Source organism: Lygodium microphyllum, chromosome 2 (genome assembly GCF_053477565.2).
Source record: "Lygodium microphyllum isolate KBCC chromosome 2, Lygodium_microphyllum_v1.1.10, whole genome shotgun sequence".
Taxonomy (NCBI): domain Eukaryota; kingdom Viridiplantae; phylum Streptophyta; class Polypodiopsida; order Schizaeales; family Lygodiaceae; genus Lygodium; species Lygodium microphyllum.
The window spans coordinates 16479807-16497334 of NC_141136.1; the positions used below are offsets into that span (position 1 = coordinate 16479807).

The window sequence follows — 17528 nt, forward strand, 5'->3', positions numbered from 1 at the left end:
CTAAAATGGCCTCAGAGTCCCAAAATAACTGCAGCCTCAGAATACACAACGCTCTTTGTACACACTAAATCTCATTGCAATCTGAGATTTTTGCTCTGCCTTGCTTCCGGTGCTTGTACATGCACTATCCAAGTGAGAGAGTGGAAGGATGGGAGAGCTTCTTACCCGTGGCTTGCTTGCTCGAACCTTGCTTCTTCTCCTTCACTTCAGCCTTCGAAATCAGCCTCTCTCAGTGGCGCGGCTCTGATACCATGTCAAGAATCGCGTGGTGGGGGGACTTGCTCAAGATGCTGCGCCGAACATACACAGAATGCACAAGGAGAAGCTCACTCAAGAGACAAGAAGAGAGATGGAGGTCAAAACGTTTTCTTGCTGGTTTCTTCTTCTTCTTCCACACACTTTACAATGTACACAAAGTATAGATAAGATACAACATAAAGGAAAGTGGCCTACTAAGTCAAACAATGCATAATTGACTACACTAGTCGACTGGCGCTATAACTATGCCAGCTGTAAATAGGTGTAACAACCTGAATATAATAAGTAATGAGTCAGTGGCCATGTGAGAGTCATAATGACCACCGATAGATCTGCAAATGATCTCTAAGACTACTGCACCATGAATATTCAGCCAGACATTGACTCAATAAGAGTTGCCTAACATGTATACTGCATACATATGTGTTTGAATCAACTTCTGATACAAAATACTCGAAAAATTCTATGTAAATTCTCCAAAATCTCACAAGTAGAAGATAAAAGACTCAAATTACAGTGCTTACAACACCAAGAATGCTTTAGCAATGTCCCCAAAGGGCAGTTCACACATCAAATTGATCAAAATCCACAAATTTCAGCAAAAGCCCCAAGATTTTGCCAACAAATCTGCCCCCAATTGCATTAATACATGTTCCCGAGAGCATAAAATGAGTAAATCTAGTAGTGAAATTTTGCAAAAGCCCCAAGTTTTTGAGGTCCAAATGTGCACCAATGTTAGTGAATTTGGCTCAATTGAGTAAATTTCATTGATACATGAAAAGCCCCAAAATTTCCAAAGCCAATGCGCACAATGTTTGCATTTTTTGGGTCAAATGTCATTATTATGGATGAACAACATCAAATCTGGGAAAACCCCCAAATTTCGGGCACAAATTTGCACAAATCTCTGAATTGTGCTTGTATGTATGAACCCCCATTAGCGACTAGGGGGACTGCTTGCAAAAAATATAAAAATTTGATGAATTTGCCCTAAAAAATGTAACGTGAGCAGCCATTGACCTGTTGCTTGATTTGCATGTGCCAATTGTGCTTGCGTGTGACCTGTGCTGCCTGCAACTGATTGGCATGACTTGCGCTGACTTGTGTGACTTGTTGCTGCCTGTCCCTGACCTATCAACTACTTGGAAGTTGTGGCCAACATTCATGTTGACTTGACCTGATGTTTCTTCATGCGGACGAGGTGGAGCTGACATGCACGGACTTTGGGGAGCGCACACACCTTAGCCACAGCTTTGATACTAGTTTGAAGGGAAGAGTGCACAATGGGAGTGTGAGATGGAAGTGCAATGTAGCAATGTTGAGAGTGAGAGAGTGAACATAGAGCTGGGTGTACTAGATTGTGATGGTACACAAAGAATAAAGAATGTATTTATATGTTAGGGTACAAATAAGAGTGTGTTCACATGGGTATAACTTTACATAGAGAGGAAGGGACTTTTCACCCAACAAAGGTCACAGTCTTCTAGGAGACACTCCATGCAGCATGACCATAGAGGGTTGTTCGTCCCATCCAACTTGTCGGATGTGGAGAGAGAGGGCAGGATTGGCACCTTTTCAGGAGATGCCATCCATGCCAATTGGGAATTGGAAGCCTTGGAAGAATATAGAAGTGGGAAAGGGAGATAGATAGGGGTGGTTAGTCTGAACTGTCCCGAACCACAATGATTCCATATAGCATACACATTGGCCATAGATGTCCTTCAATAAAGTACTTGCAAGAAAACAAAGAAGATGTTGCCATTGGGTTTGCTCCACCTGTTCGAGGTCCATCAACCTATTGATTAGAAAAGACTGATGGAGACGGGGAGTATTCGAGGTAGGAAGTGGTGACTTGATGCCGGGAAAGTATGTTGAATGAAAACACAGGCTGTAAGCTCTGCAGATGATGATGTCAACACCCAAAAGGGGTTTCCAGCCCAAAACAAAGATGGATCCAGTATACGCAGCAATAAAGGCGAGTCTGTCTGCCTGATAAACAGGCGTCCAGCCTGCAAGAGGGGCTGTGCAGAGTGCTGAAGGTGCTACCCAGGGGAGGACCAACTGGACAGACCAGAGAATACTGCTGGCGATGCTGAAGATGATGCCCAGATGATCAGGACCTGTCAGCGGAGGTGTCCAGCACCTGTGAATCTGGCTGCCCAGGTTAAGTGAAGACCCCCAGCAGAAAAGAAACACAGCAAAACACAGAGGATATCCAGCATAAATGCAGGCCTGTCAGCCTGAAATGGGTTGTTTTGCTCTGAGTTTGCTCTTTTGAATCCTCCTCCCTGGCCTATATAGTGTAGCCAAAGGAGGCCACGTTGCATGACCTATCGAGGAAATGAATTCCTCCAAACCCACTCTCGTTGATACTGCAATAATCTTTGAAGGGACCTCCTTTGATAAAATGATTGTATGTGTCCTCTTTTTAGGATGTACTCCTTTTGTAGTGGCCTCTATTGTAGCTTTGGTGCCCCTACGCCTATATAGTCTTTGCCTTCATGTCTCTTGCAGTGGCTCTTGAAATGCGTACTACTTCGATTGAGGCAACAACATGTATAGAGAACCTCCCTCAGGATAGGTAAGTCCACTATACGATAGTGTCGGCAGACTTTGATTACAAATATTGATTTTAAAGAAGAGGCTACCTTTACTTCTCATCAACTATGGTCAATGGTAGCTAAGGGAGGCCGGATGAGATAGATCTTAATTCTGTAATGATAGCAAGGACGAAGTTGACTCCAAAGCTCCTCCCTAAGTCTTTGGTCCTAATCTCCTAAAGATCCCATGAATGCTAGGTTACCACAATCCTCCATGTGTAGGTGCAATAAATTAAATGCTCCATAGCAAAAGTATTTTCTAAGACTCTTGGCTTTGAAGGAGATCCCTAGCAATGAGGCTCAGATTGATGACTTGCTGTTGGCACAGCTCGGACTAGCTTTGGAAGTGCGATCGTGATAACCTCAGCTCTGGAAGTGCAGTCGTGACGTATTCAGTGGAGATGCGATGTTCAGCAATGGCAATGTCGGAGAGAGGGAGAGAATGAGCGAACAACAGTAGAGAGTGAGAGTAAGTGAGATGCACAATGTGTGGGTACAAATGAGTTGTACCTCTTTTAGTTTTTTTGTGATAGTTATATGTAAAGTACAAGTGCTAAGGGTGTGTTCACACCCAAGCATGTATAAAAGGCACGGTGGCCCTTTATTACCAACAATTCAGTTGGACTCAAAAGAAGCCTTTGATTATCTGGAATGTTCTTCTTTGGTTAGCTTTTGCAAACGATGGGATTTGGCCTTGCTGCCCTTCGATGTCTCATTTGATTACATTGCTAGCACAAATTATTCTTCCAGAATTATGCTTAATGGTGATGCTATAGAATCTTTCACCCTTTCGTGATTTGTTAGACAAGGGTTCCCTTTGAGCCCTTTGTTCTATGCTTTCACCACATGTCCCATTTTGAGAATGTTTATCACATGTGACTGCAAATAGTGATGTGGTGGGCTTGTCCCTTCCTTCAGCACAACATTTGATTGGTCCAGCCTTTGCTGATGATATGCTCATATTCTTGAAACATGTAAGATAATCTTCACAAAGTAATGGAGACATGGGGCTTATTTGGACTTGCTTTAGGCTACATATTAATAGCACCAAGTCTTCTCTTATTAGTTATAGAGAGCGGGATTTATAGGCTTTGGGTTGTCAAGGAGAGGTGGTAACAAAGGGCAATATTACGAGACATGTGGGTTATCCCTTGGAGGTGAATGTTTTGTACAAGAAGCTGCTTGAATGGATCTCCACACGTATTGCTGACAAGTTTGTCTATTGGAAATCACATGCATGGCCTTTTTATGTATGTCTTAAAGTGGCTTAGACAATTATGGTGCTAATGATTTCGTCTATTGGAAATCACATGCATGGCCTTTTCATGTATGTCTTAAAGTGGCTTAGACAATTATGGTGCTAATGATTTCATATTATTTCCATTTCTTCCTTGGTCGCCCCTATATTTGGCATGAGTGCTCTGTTGTGGCTTGATCCCCAAGTAGGAGCTCCATATAAGTGTGTTGGTGTAACCAATGTGTCAAAGAGCTAGGGTTTAGTCCACGATTCTTGGAACTACAGGTGCATGCATTGGTTCTCTGTGGCTCCTCATCTAGCACAGCCTTGGGTTGCTATCCTCATTTGCTCTCCTCATAGTGAATCTAGGCTCTATAGAAGTAATTCCCATATACACATATCTTTGGACCTGCTCCAATGTCTCCCTACCATACGTAAACAAAGGCATTGATCATTTGATCTACTAGGTGGATGTGTTAAGCACCAACTTGGTCTTTTTAGGATTCATTGTGAGGTCTCTATCTTGGAACAAATATGTAATGGATATAGGTGGCATCGCGACTGCTTTGGGATTTCTATGAGGGAGGGGGAGAGGGCGAGACAAGGAAGGAGGGGGAGAGGAGAGAGTCTTTCAATTTTTGTGTTGGCATTTGGACACTTAATGCAATTGTTTTTGATTTGACCTTAGATATTTGTGGTCATGTGGGCCATGTTCGAGGGTTGTTATTGTGGCAAGTTATTTCCGTGGTTTTTGTTGGTGTGGTCCGCAAAGAAGTGGCTGCTTTGTGGATGGATTTAGCTACACCACCGCAGTTGTGGTTGTTTCATGGTTCCCTTTTCTTGTCATTGTATTGCTGTATTTTTTATCCTTTTGGTTTCTGATGTTGCTTTCTACCTTTCTTTGAGTCAGCTTGCTTGGTCAGAAGGTCCTCTGTAAACATTTCTATTCATCAATTCAAATAACTTCATGAAAAAAGAGATGGAGGGGGGCAGTATAGACATTCACTCTCTTGTAAGTTACGACGTGTATTACTAAATTCTCAGTTTTGGTAGTGATAGCTTTATCACAGCATCACCAATCTTCTAATTCACATTGGAGTTGATGGATTGGTTGTATCAAAAAGTATATTGAGGCTAACTTTATTAATTGTGGTTTAGCTTGGCCTCTCTCTCATTGAGTTTGTGAATTATCCAACCAAATCTTCTTAGGTTGAGTACTGTCCTACTTATGGCACACTCATCTGATCACATGTTTTGGGTTAGCTGCTATTTCACACAATGTCACATGATTGTAGTTGTTGTATAAGGCACATTTGGTTCTTGTACCATTGCCTATTATAGAAAGTACAATCTTTCTTTCAAATAGAATGGAACATGCCTAAATAGTAAGCAGAAGTGTGTAGATTAGCCTTTATAAGCTGGTTATTCTAAATTTGATCGGTTTTGAGATATTGGGTGATGTTAGAAGTGTTATTTCCTTGCCAGACAATACACGTAGAGTGGCAAGCAATCTAAGACGTGATCATGGCAATGATGACCACTTACCGAAGCATCGAGTAGATGTATTGATACCAAATGTCATTCAGGTCTGAACTCCAGTCTTATTTTTATTATGTTGTGTGGTGCTTTGGCTGTGAAGTGAGTGAATCCTGATTTCCATTATGCTGATTGCAGTCAACTGAAAAGGTGCTTATACTAGAATTCATGGATGGAGTCCGTCTGAGTGACATTGCTGCCCTTGATGCACTTGGGGTGGATAAGCAAGCTTTAGTTGAAAGCATCACTCGTTCTTATGCACACCAAATCTATGTGGATGGCTTCTTTAATGGTGATCCTCACCCTGGTATGCATGTCACCCTATGATTTGTACGTACTTATGGTTGAAATTTGTTTAGGTGCAGCTACACATTTGTCCTCTTTTTTTTGGTAGGCAATTTTCTTGTGAGCAAGGAGCCACCGTTTCGGCCTATTTTGTTGGACTTCGGCTTGACAAAGGATTTGTCCACAACAATGAAGCAAGGACTTGCGAAAATGCTTTTGGCAGCTGCTGAGGTAAATGTGATCAGAGCATTGTTGGCGTGCCAGAGAATTGCTCTGGTGTTCTGCTGTACTTCAATAAGTTTAAGATGTTACTTCTCCAAGGAAAGCAAACTTTTTGCCACATTGTTGAGGTTTTCATTAGGAATTCAAAGTTTTATTCATGTGTATAAATGTCAATAGACACCTATTCTGTGCTATGGTGAAATTTAGCCATCCTCTGTCAGGCGAGAGTGATCTTTGTTTGTTACTAACCCAGAAGCTGTGATGCAGTTTCTAGTTGCATAAGCAAGGGTGCAAATGGTGCACTGGAGGATTGCCATATCGTAGGTTAGGTTTTTGTTGGTTGTGCTGAGTTTCAGTCAAGATATTTCAAAGCACCACAAAAACATGGGGAAAATACTACATGCAATGAAAGAGGAAATCCCAAAATCTCCATCAGAACAAAAACTCACAAAAAAAGTTAATGGCACGCTTTATTCAAAACATAAGTTAAAGTGGTATAACCTAACCAAGAACCATTGGGACATGGTGACACCTCAACCATTATAATAGCATGCCCTTACAGGCAATTCTAGCAAGAAAACAAACATATATGTGCTCCCCATCTATGCTTTCATTGCAGAGAAATTTGTTCATTTTATGAGAAAGTTAGTTGCAATGGTATGCCATGTCATGTTCTGTATCAGCTCTCAGCTCTGTCTAATATCTCAGCTAGAATAAGAAGTGAAACTTGTATGCAAAGGTTTAGATATTCTTTGTAGTAATTTTAACACTACAAAAGTTGCATTAATGCAAGCAGAATGATGCGGTCACAGTTTTTGTGATAACAAAATGATAGGATGTGAATCTTCTTGTAGAGATGCTAAGATGTTGGTGGCTTATTCTGCAATCACTAAGGATGTTGATAAATTATAGCAGATGCCCAATGAGTGGACATGTAGAGCTGAAGACTTTTCTGGTTATTCTTAAGAGAGAGAGATGGAGAGAGAGGATCTCTTCAATTGTGGAGGTCCAAGATTCTTTATTAAGGGAAAGTATTTATATGGAGACTGCTTATCAGAGGTCTTCCCGTTGGGGATGTGCTATGTGACCGCAAGATCTCATGTGGTAGATGTATCTTTTGTACTACATGTGATGAGAAGCTGGTTCATCTCTTCGTCTCCTGCCCTCTAGCAAGACAGATTGGAGCTTTGTTTCCCTTGTGTGGACCTCAGTGATCCCTCAACAGATGCCATTTGTTCTTGGGGCCGGGGCAGAATGCCTTCTTTGTCCATTTTGCAATCAGATCATCCCTGCCTCTTCTGTTTTCTCAGATAGACAGCTCTCTGGCATTTTTGGTGCACATGTAATGCCTTCCATTGTTGATTTGGCCTCCGGTATTCATGGTCATGTGGCCCGTGTTTGAGGATTACTGTTATGGAAAATCTCTTCCATGGTTTCGTGGCTGATGTGGCTGCTCCTTGGATGGATATTGTTCAATCTACTCCTATTGTGCAGCTGCTATGATGTTTTGTGTGCTAGGTTTTGGTTTTTGGCTTGACTTGTGAATCGCTAGGATTTTATGGCCAGTTAAGATTTACGGCTGGCCAGAAGGCCTGATGTAAATACTTTTACTTATTTAATCTAAGGTTCTTCACGGAGAGAGAGAGAGAGAGAGAGAGAGAGAGAGAGAGAGAGAGAGAGAGAGAGAGAGTATTAACGTCTCTAAAAGGCCAATGTGGCCTATGAGACCAAAGCAATACATACAATGATGGTGTGTTTCTCATCTGGAACGAGAAAAGATGAAAAATATGCCTATAAGACTGAAAAAATGAAATAGTGTCCTATAAAAGGGAAACATGTCAATGATCTAAAAGTGAAAGTAGAAAAAGGAAAACTCTCCATCAATGAGATGTTTGTCCTCTAAGGAGGTGTATCTCTGCATGGCTGAGGCGTCTCGGCATCTGTCTCCTGTGGCGCTCAATGATGGCTTTAATTTGTCTGTGGTGTGGATGTCTAGGCCTTCGTCCGGGTGGACGTGGGCGCCTAGACCGGCTAAGTGCCATTGCTCTATCCAAAGGGACACCTACAGAAGATGAGGTCCAATGATGATGTACTCCTGTAGGCTGTGGTAGTAGTAGTGGTATCTGCCATACTCTGTCGTGTATCAGTGAAAAAGTCAGTGACTGCTCTCTGTCTATGTGAGCCGAGCTGTGGGGGCCTCCTTCTCCATAGAATTGTTGCTCTGCGCCTCTGGAGCTCCAAGAGGAAGAATCCCAAGCATCTCTGATCCTCAAACTGCATGATCCGTCTCAAGGGTCCAAAACCCTCTCGAAACAGACAGTGGTATCTACCTCGTATATCATAATATACAGTAGATCGGCAGATTTAGTGTTCCTCTGTCTCTGGCTCTCTGTCGCATAGTGGGCATATGTGTTACTCTGTCTGTATACCCTCCCATCTGCCTATGTCAATCCTCAGGTGGTGGGATGAGGTGCGGATCTGACCAATAACTGTGCGTAGTCCATGAGGCAGCTGTGTGTCCATGTAATTGGGTCGGGTGATGAAACCATCCTCAGATAACTGAAGGAAGTGGGCCTGGTAGTGTGCCATCCTCGTGCCATGGGGGAGGGGGGTCGGATCCAGGTCTTCTCCGTATCTAACTTCAGTATGTCTGCTCTGATCACATGGTTTAGCTTTGATCGGCTTAGGTCAAGTGTAGGGCAATCCAAGCTATAGTCAAAGGGGGGTAGTCTGTCAATCTGTAGCCCATGTAGACTCATCCACGTACTCATCTGAGCATACCAACAATGTTTGTGACCATTTGCTGCTAGTTGTCTAGAAGAGGCTAGGGCTAGCCGTGGGTATCTATCTTGGGGGAGCTCCCATAGTCTATGTATGAAAGTCACTACCTGGACCAAGGCCTCAGCCACCATGGGTGATGCTCCCAACTCAGCTCTGATAATCTCATGTGGGGTCGAGCTCTTCGCTCGTATCATACATGAGATCATCATGACCAGTGGTCTTTCCATATGCTCCCACCCGTCATAGTATTCCTTCTCTGGTCCATCCTGGTCTCCCGAAGGCTGTCTCCTCGTGTGAAAGAGACTTGGACCCCAAATAGCTGCCCCATATAGGAGTGTGGGTGTAACCAGGGTGTCAAAAAGCCACAATTTGGTGCGCGGCTCATGAAATTGTATGTGAGCACATTGCCTCTCCAATGCACCTAAGGCTGCATATGCTTTTGCCAAACGAGCCTCCGATGTCTCTCTCCAAGAGAACTGTGGTCCCTTCAATGTGACCCCCAAATAGACATACTGCCTAACCATCTCCACTGGCTCTCCCATCAAAAGTAAACTGGTGCTCAGCTCTTGTCACCCAAGCAACTGAAGTGTTAAATACCATAACTTTAGTTTTCCCAAGGTTCACCTTAAGATCTCTATCTCTGCAAAAAGCTGATAATGTATCCAAGTGTCTATTTAGTCCCTCAGGTGAGTTAGATATAAGTACAATATCGTCGGCATAAAGCAGTAATAGTATCAGCACTCCAGCTAGGCTGGCTCCGGCTCCACCAGTTCTGTCCACATATTCTGAAATTTCATCTATGTACAACCCAAATAGTGTCGGTGAAAGTGGATAGCCTTGTTTCACCCCAATGGTGCTATTGACTGTATCTGAGATGCCCTCGGGTGTTCGTACTCTGCCCGTCACTGTCTCATACAAGGCATAAATACTCCACTGTATCTCTACAGGCACATTAATGTTTTGCATTCTTCTCATGAGTCTAGCACGTGGCACTGTGTCAAAGGCCTTGCGAAAGTCCACAAAACAGCAGTAGATCTTTTTCTTGAATGCCTTGCCTTCTTCGATGATTGCCCTCAATGTAAAGATATGGTCTAGAGTTGTATATCCCCTCTTGAAGCCAGCCTGGCCTTTTGATCTCAGGCCATGTATCTCGGCCCATTCACTCAATGCTTGTTCCACGATAGAGCCATATATTTTGGCCAGCATGTGTCCAATCATGATAGTTTGATAGTTACTAGGTAGCGCGGGGTCTCCACTCTTAAAGAGCGGCACAATAATATGGTCTGACCAACAGGTTGGAAATCCCTCACAAACTGCCCTATTAAAGATGTGAGCCAGCGTTGGTGCCAATATATCACAAGCATGCGGGAATTGTTCAGCTACTAAACCATCATGATCTTGGGCTTTTCCATTTTTCAGTTTCCATATGGCATTCCTCACTTTTTTTTTCTGTGAAAAATCTTCAATTTACTGGTCTTGAGGTTGAGGGGAGTGGCATAGGCTCTTGGCCAGGAACATTATAGAGTGTGCAAGCATATCTATGCCAATCATCCGGTCTAGTAATCTGTAAGGGTGGTTGGCTCTCATGCATCTTTTTCCATGCTCTCTTGCTGTCCTGTCCCAAGAATATGGAATACATTTCTGTTTCTAGTATGCTCAGGTATTCCCGCTTCTTTTTGCGTACCAATCGTCTAAAGAGTGTTCGAGCATGCTTATGTGTACATATGCCAAGTGCCACCTCTCGCTGAAAACGTGCTCGTGTCTCTCTGCACTCATCATCATACCAGCCATTCTGTGGGGCATTACCTCGTGGAGGTTTATCTGACGGTGTAGTGTGTGGGAAAGCGTAGGCTGCTGAAGTGTGTATTATCTCGGCCAACTGTCCTGTAAACTCATCCAGAGAGGCCTGTGTGTCATAGCACCCCCACAGGCTCTCCTGTAAGACTCAGACCTGTAAGAGCTAATATGGTTGATTCCCATGCTTTTAGGCCATGCCAACAAATTGTTCTGCAAGCTAGCTTGCACACTAGAACTGCATGGCCTACAGACTATGTCTGGCAAGCCATATATCGAACCCGCGTGCTTGACAAGCTGTCCCATACTATTTTGATGATGCTTTAGAGACTTTCAAGGGTTACAGTGAAAATCAAAATGACATATACAACAGAAGCATCTCAGGATAAGCTTCCCATAAGGGCATGCTATTGTAATGGGTGAGGTGTCCTATTGGTTCATGTTAAATTACATTGCGTTAGCTGAAGCTTTGGATAAAGCAGGGCCACTAATTTTTGGCAAGCTTTTGGGAAATTTCCTTTCACACATTGTGTTTCTCTCAATTTTATTGTGGTGCTTTGAAAGGCCTCTATTGAGATGCAGCACAATCCAGAATAATAAAAGGGCTGCAACATGGCAATGCTCCAGCACACCCACATGCATCTTTGTCATCTATTGTACATATGCTTTCTGGACCTCTTTCATACCTAGGCTAGATTCTATTTTTCTGTAGAGCAATGCATTGACTCTGTCAGTAATAGATACTTGTAGACTGTGATCTGCAAAATAATAAACTAGTGTTTACAAAATTTTCCAATAATGTAGAAGCTGGTAGAGGGTTGAAAGAATTCAGTTTTTAAGACTAAGTGGTAGCCAAATGGTGTAACACCCCGTTTTCTTCAGTTTTGGCTTTCTCCAATATAGGGCCACTGTTCAATGTTGCTACCTTATTTGATTGGAAGGAATATCATATTTGCAGGGAGATCACACAGCTCTGCTATCTGCCTTTGATGAGATGGGGTTGAAGTTACGGTTAGATATGCCAGAAGATGCAATGGAAATTACTAGTTTTTTCTTTCGTCGAGCTATACCTGCTAAAGAATCTGTTGTGAGTTGTTGCTGTTGTTGTTTTTTTTTTCAGGGGTGGGTGGCGATTTTGTCATGGCGGGCTCTGATTTCTTTGTTTAATGCAGGAAAATTTCAAAGTTAATTCTAAAGTGTCGGAGCAACGCATGAAGCGCCTTCAGGAGAAAATGAAGCAAGAAGATGGTGGGAAGAATGGCAAGACATCACGTCGCAATCCTGTATGCTGATTGATTTTTCTTTTATAGAAAGTATTTCATAGAGTACATTAACATTTCAATGTCAGGGATTATCTTCAGGCTTGATGTTGCAATATGCTTCTAGTATTCATGCTTTGTTTTGTGTCTGCTCAATCTGACCGTTTTTAAATTTTAGCATGTTTGGTTGAAACAGGCCGACAGAAACCCCACTTAAACAATGAATGTCATTAAGTTAAAACACAATGCAAAAGTCCTAAATAGCAAATGATACAAGCATAGGGTCAGAGATATCCTAGGCTGGCAGCTCTATAGGAAATATCTAGTATTTGTAGTGCGAAACTATATATGGAGTCCTAGATGGAAGAACGTTCGTGGATTCCAAATTACTAGAAAGGCAGCATCATGCAACCTTTTCTCTCCATAGAGAAGAAAATCATAATAAGGACACCTTGGAGAGATTCCCCTAAGGTACATACAAGTACAAAGAAGGTCGTATAAACAGCAAGAGAATACATCATAAATACAATGGTTGTGTGAACAACCAATCTGGTGTGCTATATGGTGCCAAACCATATGAGGGGCTAGGTGAAAGAAGGTGCCAGAATCACATGTCCACAAGAAAGCATCTTTCCTCCTCACTCATCTTCTTGGAACCGCCTTGGAGCCTCCCCCATCTCATGTGGAGAGTATGGATGATCTCTACCCAAATCCTAGAGTCTTCATGGAGGAAAATCTTGGAGATTTATAGCATGGCTACACCTCAGTTTAGATATACCAAGCAATGATAACAGCAATCAACTCCTATCTATGAGACAGTGGCCCTAAGTCCACTATCTCTGCAAATAATCTGGAGCAGGGATATTGCTCAAATGGTGGCCAATGATGAAGAAAGAGTAGCTCCCCTGAACATCCTCATATCTGCATTCTGGGCCTCTGTCTGCAACCCAACCTACTGCTCCTCGGTTTGCAACCATAGTCTGTACATCTACAAGACATGCCTAATAGAGACTCTCTCTCCAAGTTTTGGATAGAGATCATCCATATGATTCACTGGATATGGAAGATATTATAGGGCAATTTGGAGCGCATGAGGAGGAACGATGCTTGGTGTTCTAATGCCTTCTCTCATTTAGAGTTACATATTGTTTGCCTTTATAGAAGGCCTGACTAGTTTCTGACACAACCCTTCCACTATACCTTGTTTTGCTGTCTCTTCATGGATTTTTCCTTTATAGGGGTAAATGTATATATCTATCTCAGGGTTCTTTTCGAGCAATTTAAAGAGAGGAAAAGGACGTTGGTTGTGCAAATGGTGCAATCATCTTAGATTGCAGGCAATTACTACTCTCTGATCTATAGTTTTATTTGTTGTTAAAGCTTTTTTTGTTGCTCCCTCTTCGCATTCAATGTTCAAGGCATTTCTGCATGGTTGCAAAATAGGTCCTTTTTGACTTGATTCTTGCTTCCAGATATTTGGAGTCGCATTTATGTCCTTGTTGATTTTGCCTGTAAGTATGATGCCATTAGCCAATATAACTTTTTAACCTGATTTTTGTTAGGTGGATGCATTTCCTGGTGATGCCATCTTTTTCATGAGGGTATTAAATCTTTTACGAGGTTGGTTTCTCTTTGTAACTTCTTAATCTCTGATCCCCAACTTCCCATAATCTGAGTCATTGCATAGTCACCATATCTTGTTCATTTTTCAAGTTATAGACATTTTGTTTATTGTTAGTTTGACCTTCTGTGATGAATGCAAATTGTTTGTTATTGGTTCTTTAGCAATTTACAAGGTTAAATTAACACAAATCATAGCCAGCTACCTTTTTCTTGCATTGTTTAGTACTTAAAATTAATTTTCTTTGGAATTACTGCTGAAACTCTGGCAATATTGTGGTGACCCCTGGATCCCCACCACGCCCACCAGCACCAGCACCACACTCACACCTCCACCACCCGCCCACCACACCACGACCCCTCCCACTGCTTAAGGGAGTTGGATTTTCTTCCTATAATACCAAAAATAGCTTAAATCTTAGAAATGATTGAGCAATGAGATGGAACATGCTCAAGGATTCCTAACCTCTTTCTTCTGTGCCCAAAATGCACTTCAGTCCTGCATAACCAGATTGATCTACAAAGCACAGCTCTTAAGACAGCCCATACTTTAATATTAAGACCTCTTCATTCAGGTTTCCTTTGTCACGAAATAGGGCTTGCTTCCAGCCAATCATATGATGGAGACCAATCTTATCCATTGCCTTCATCAACATCCTCTAGCACTTCTTCACCTCCTTGCAGTCCCACACTACACTCCTGACAGATTCCTCCTCTCTGATCCTCTACTCTAGGAATCCCATCCTCAGCGTGGTGTCCTCCAGAAACTCCTAATCCTTGCGGTCATATGTATCCTTGGTAGGAAGCCTATTTGCTATGATTCTCCAAATAAACAAGCTGAATTCCAACTTCCAATTAAGGAGCCACCTGCCAAACTGCTGTGAATCACCTTTTCCATGTCCTTGAGCTGCTTCTAGGGTCAACTCTTCTCCAGGTTTATGCTCTCTCAATTGAGAAGCCATTGAAGACGAGAAAATGTATGACTGTGGGCCAATCCTCTTTGTCTTGTCTCATGTAATCACTCCTTATCCTCATTGAGCCCTTACTGCTGTGCGAGCTGATTAGAGGATTTGAAGTCAAAGTATTGTCTTGTCCCAGGCATCACTCCATCTGCAAAGGTCTTTCTTTTTCATGGATTTGGAAAGCTGCATTTTTTCGCCAGCAGGGAAAAATTTGTCAATGAAGGCTTCCAATCGCAACCATATCACTTGGGCAAGTGATGCATTTGCTGTATGAGCATTATTGCCAGATCATGTAAGAGTTGAGATAATGCTTGTCCATGCATCCGCCAGACATTGAGCAACCTGTGATTGCTTTGTTTTTTGTTTTTCTGTTGCTTTCTTGCGAAAAGGACACTCCAACAATCTACTCCTGTCCATGGTCCCCCAGGAAACTTGCAGTCAGCAATTGTTTTGTTTCATAAAGGGGAATTATATTAATTACCAGAAATTCAGATGTACAATAAGAAGGCAATTACAAATGGTCTATATGGCTGACAAAGAGACTGAAGAAACTGCAGTGTGCCAAGAAAGGAAATCATGTCTATAGACTAGGAAGAACATCTGCTAGCTAAATGATATCAAGTTGCCAATGGAGAAGACCTTGCAAAGGGGCAATAGCAATCCACTCTCTCATTATTATGGCCCACAGTTGATTGCAATCCAACTGCTGCAACAGCTGAGAGGCCAATCTCATGGCTTTGTCCTGTGGGGGGTGCAAGCCCTACCCTGCCCTTATCTGGAGAGCAAGTTAGTTGAGCCCAGGCAACTGCATGCCAACTCCTCTCGACTTTAAAGGACCAGACAAAGTGTCGAACAACATTTGCAGTTTCCTCCAGCAGCGTTTGGAAAAGGGAAGTATCACTGTGTTCAAGATCGTCATTGGTGTCAACACTGTTTCGCTATTGTCAAACCGCTTGCCAAACCAAGGGACAAGCTTCTGCTTCTCTGAATTTTACATCTAAATCTTTCCATGGCTATTCAAACTGTTGCAACATGGTGACTTCCATACCTACTAGGATACCTAGATACCTAAAGACCCGAGCCTTCTTAATAATCTAACTCCATAGTTATTCAAAGGGCTCAACAGGTGACTTCGAGACCTACTAAGGTACCTAGATACCTAAAGACCTGATCCTTCTTAATAATCTAACGCCGTAGTCATTCAAAGGTCAACATTCTCCTCCTCATCTAGGAGCAAAAGTCAGAAGTTATTTTCCCATAGAGAAGAAAAATCTATTAATAAATCTCTTGGGGATGAAGTGTCCCAAGGCAAAGTACAATGTGCAAAACAGTCCTGTAAGGGACTTCCAAAACAAAATTTTTTACAACAATTGGGAAGTCTATTACAAAGCTTCAATGAATAATTGGTCGAGAGGGGTTTGCAGTACCAGACCATGTGTGGCCAACAGTGAAAGTAGGTCCAAAATCCAAGTTTTGAGAAAAGCATCTCTCTTCCTCATAGTTTCTGAGCTGCCCTGTATCATTTCCTATCTCCCATGGAGTGTGTGGACAATCTCTGTCCAAATACTTAAAGAGAGTCTCTGCAGTGGATATTGGCTGACAATGAAGAATATGCTTGAATCCCAAGTCTTGAGAAGAGCATCTCTGCTCCTCCTCATGGTCTTTGAGCTGCCTTGTATCCTTTTCCATCTCCTAGGAGAGCATGGAAAATCTCTATCCAGATCTTGGAGAGAGTCTCTGCAGTGGCTATGTTCAATAGTTCTAAAGCTTGGCTGCATCGGGGTGGTCCATATGTACTGAGCAATAATGCTAGTTGTGAACTCCCTTCTATGATAGTATCCTTGATACCAAACTGTATGTTAAAAAAATTGGCAGTTTTGTCTTCTCTGTGCTGATAACACAATCAAGACTGCAGTAAATTCTTCATAAACATCAAGGAAACATAGAGCTATAGCCTTTATTATCAACTTATAAGGTACACTAGACATTGTAAGAGGGCTGATAAGTTTCTTAAGTTTTTCTCTTAATCTCATTCTTAGTTGCTAAATTTATTATGCCTTGTCTCACACTATGAGACATGACACCAGTTGCCATGAAGGAGTTGATAAGCGAGGACATGTCTCCTGAACAAGTGTCCTAGAAGGACAAGAAGCGTTCTGCCAGGAACCAATCAGGCCCAATTGCGCTCTCTTTTTTTAAACTTGCTTAGGGCATACTTTAACTTTTCCTCATTAAATGTTGTGTAGAGAAAAGGAAAAGGGATTGGAACAACCCCAAATACTATTTGCCGTGCAGCAAACAAGTGGAGAGGAATCGCAAAGACATACAACCAAAATCCAATAATACTACCTCTTTTCCCTCTTCGAATCCTGAAATATCAAGCGGTCTTCTACCAAATTGATAGGGCTCTTCAAACTTAACAAACACTGGTTCTGTCCAGGTCAATACAGAACCTAACATGTAGTAGTTGCCAATGGTAGCATCTCTAAATCCAATATATACCAAATGTTGTAACATTAAGAAGATGGGAGCGCAACATTTGAAAAAATAAGACAAGGAAACTGGTTTAAAAAGAGAACATATTGAAGAGCATTTATCTTTTCAATTTACAGCATGGCAAGACAATGCCTTAGACCCAGAGGGTATTTACAAATATCTGCTACAACTAAAAATGATAATCAGCCTGTAAATGGCTGTCCACTGATCTTTTCATGAGAATCTTGATAGGTCGCAGTAGAGAATTGGTAGAAAAATATTTAGAATAGGTGAGACAGGCTTTTTATATAAAATTTCAAACCTGATGATGCTGTGACTTCTTGCAGCCTGATGATGTTGTGAGTTCCTGCAAACTGGTTGCTTTGAATAGTGACAAGTCTCCTCTAGATCTCCAAGCGTTGCTGCTGTAAATGGCTTTTTTCAAATTGAGGATGATGGAAAGAAAGCAAAACTTGACCGACAATAATGGAATTTACTA

The 17528-nt window shown here is 42.1% G+C and overlaps 1 protein-coding gene across 8 annotated transcripts in view; it reads left to right on the top strand.

Moving 5' to 3' along the window:
- LOC148039515 (ABC1 family protein) overlaps positions 1-17528 on the top strand; it is a 160471-nt gene that overhangs the window by 132185 nt on the left and 10758 nt on the right. For all 8 annotated transcript variants that reach the window (XM_087691405.1, XM_087691396.1, XM_087691426.1 and 5 more), the window contains 6 exons: positions 5581-5681; positions 5770-5938; positions 6026-6147; positions 11672-11800; positions 11886-11996; positions 13535-13592. In XM_087691405.1, coding sequence (XP_087547531.1) covers positions 5581-5681; positions 5770-5938; positions 6026-6147; positions 11672-11800; positions 11886-11996; positions 13535-13592 — 690 coding nt within the window. The remainder of the gene's footprint in view (positions 1-5580; positions 5682-5769; positions 5939-6025; positions 6148-11671; positions 11801-11885; positions 11997-13534; positions 13593-17528) is intronic.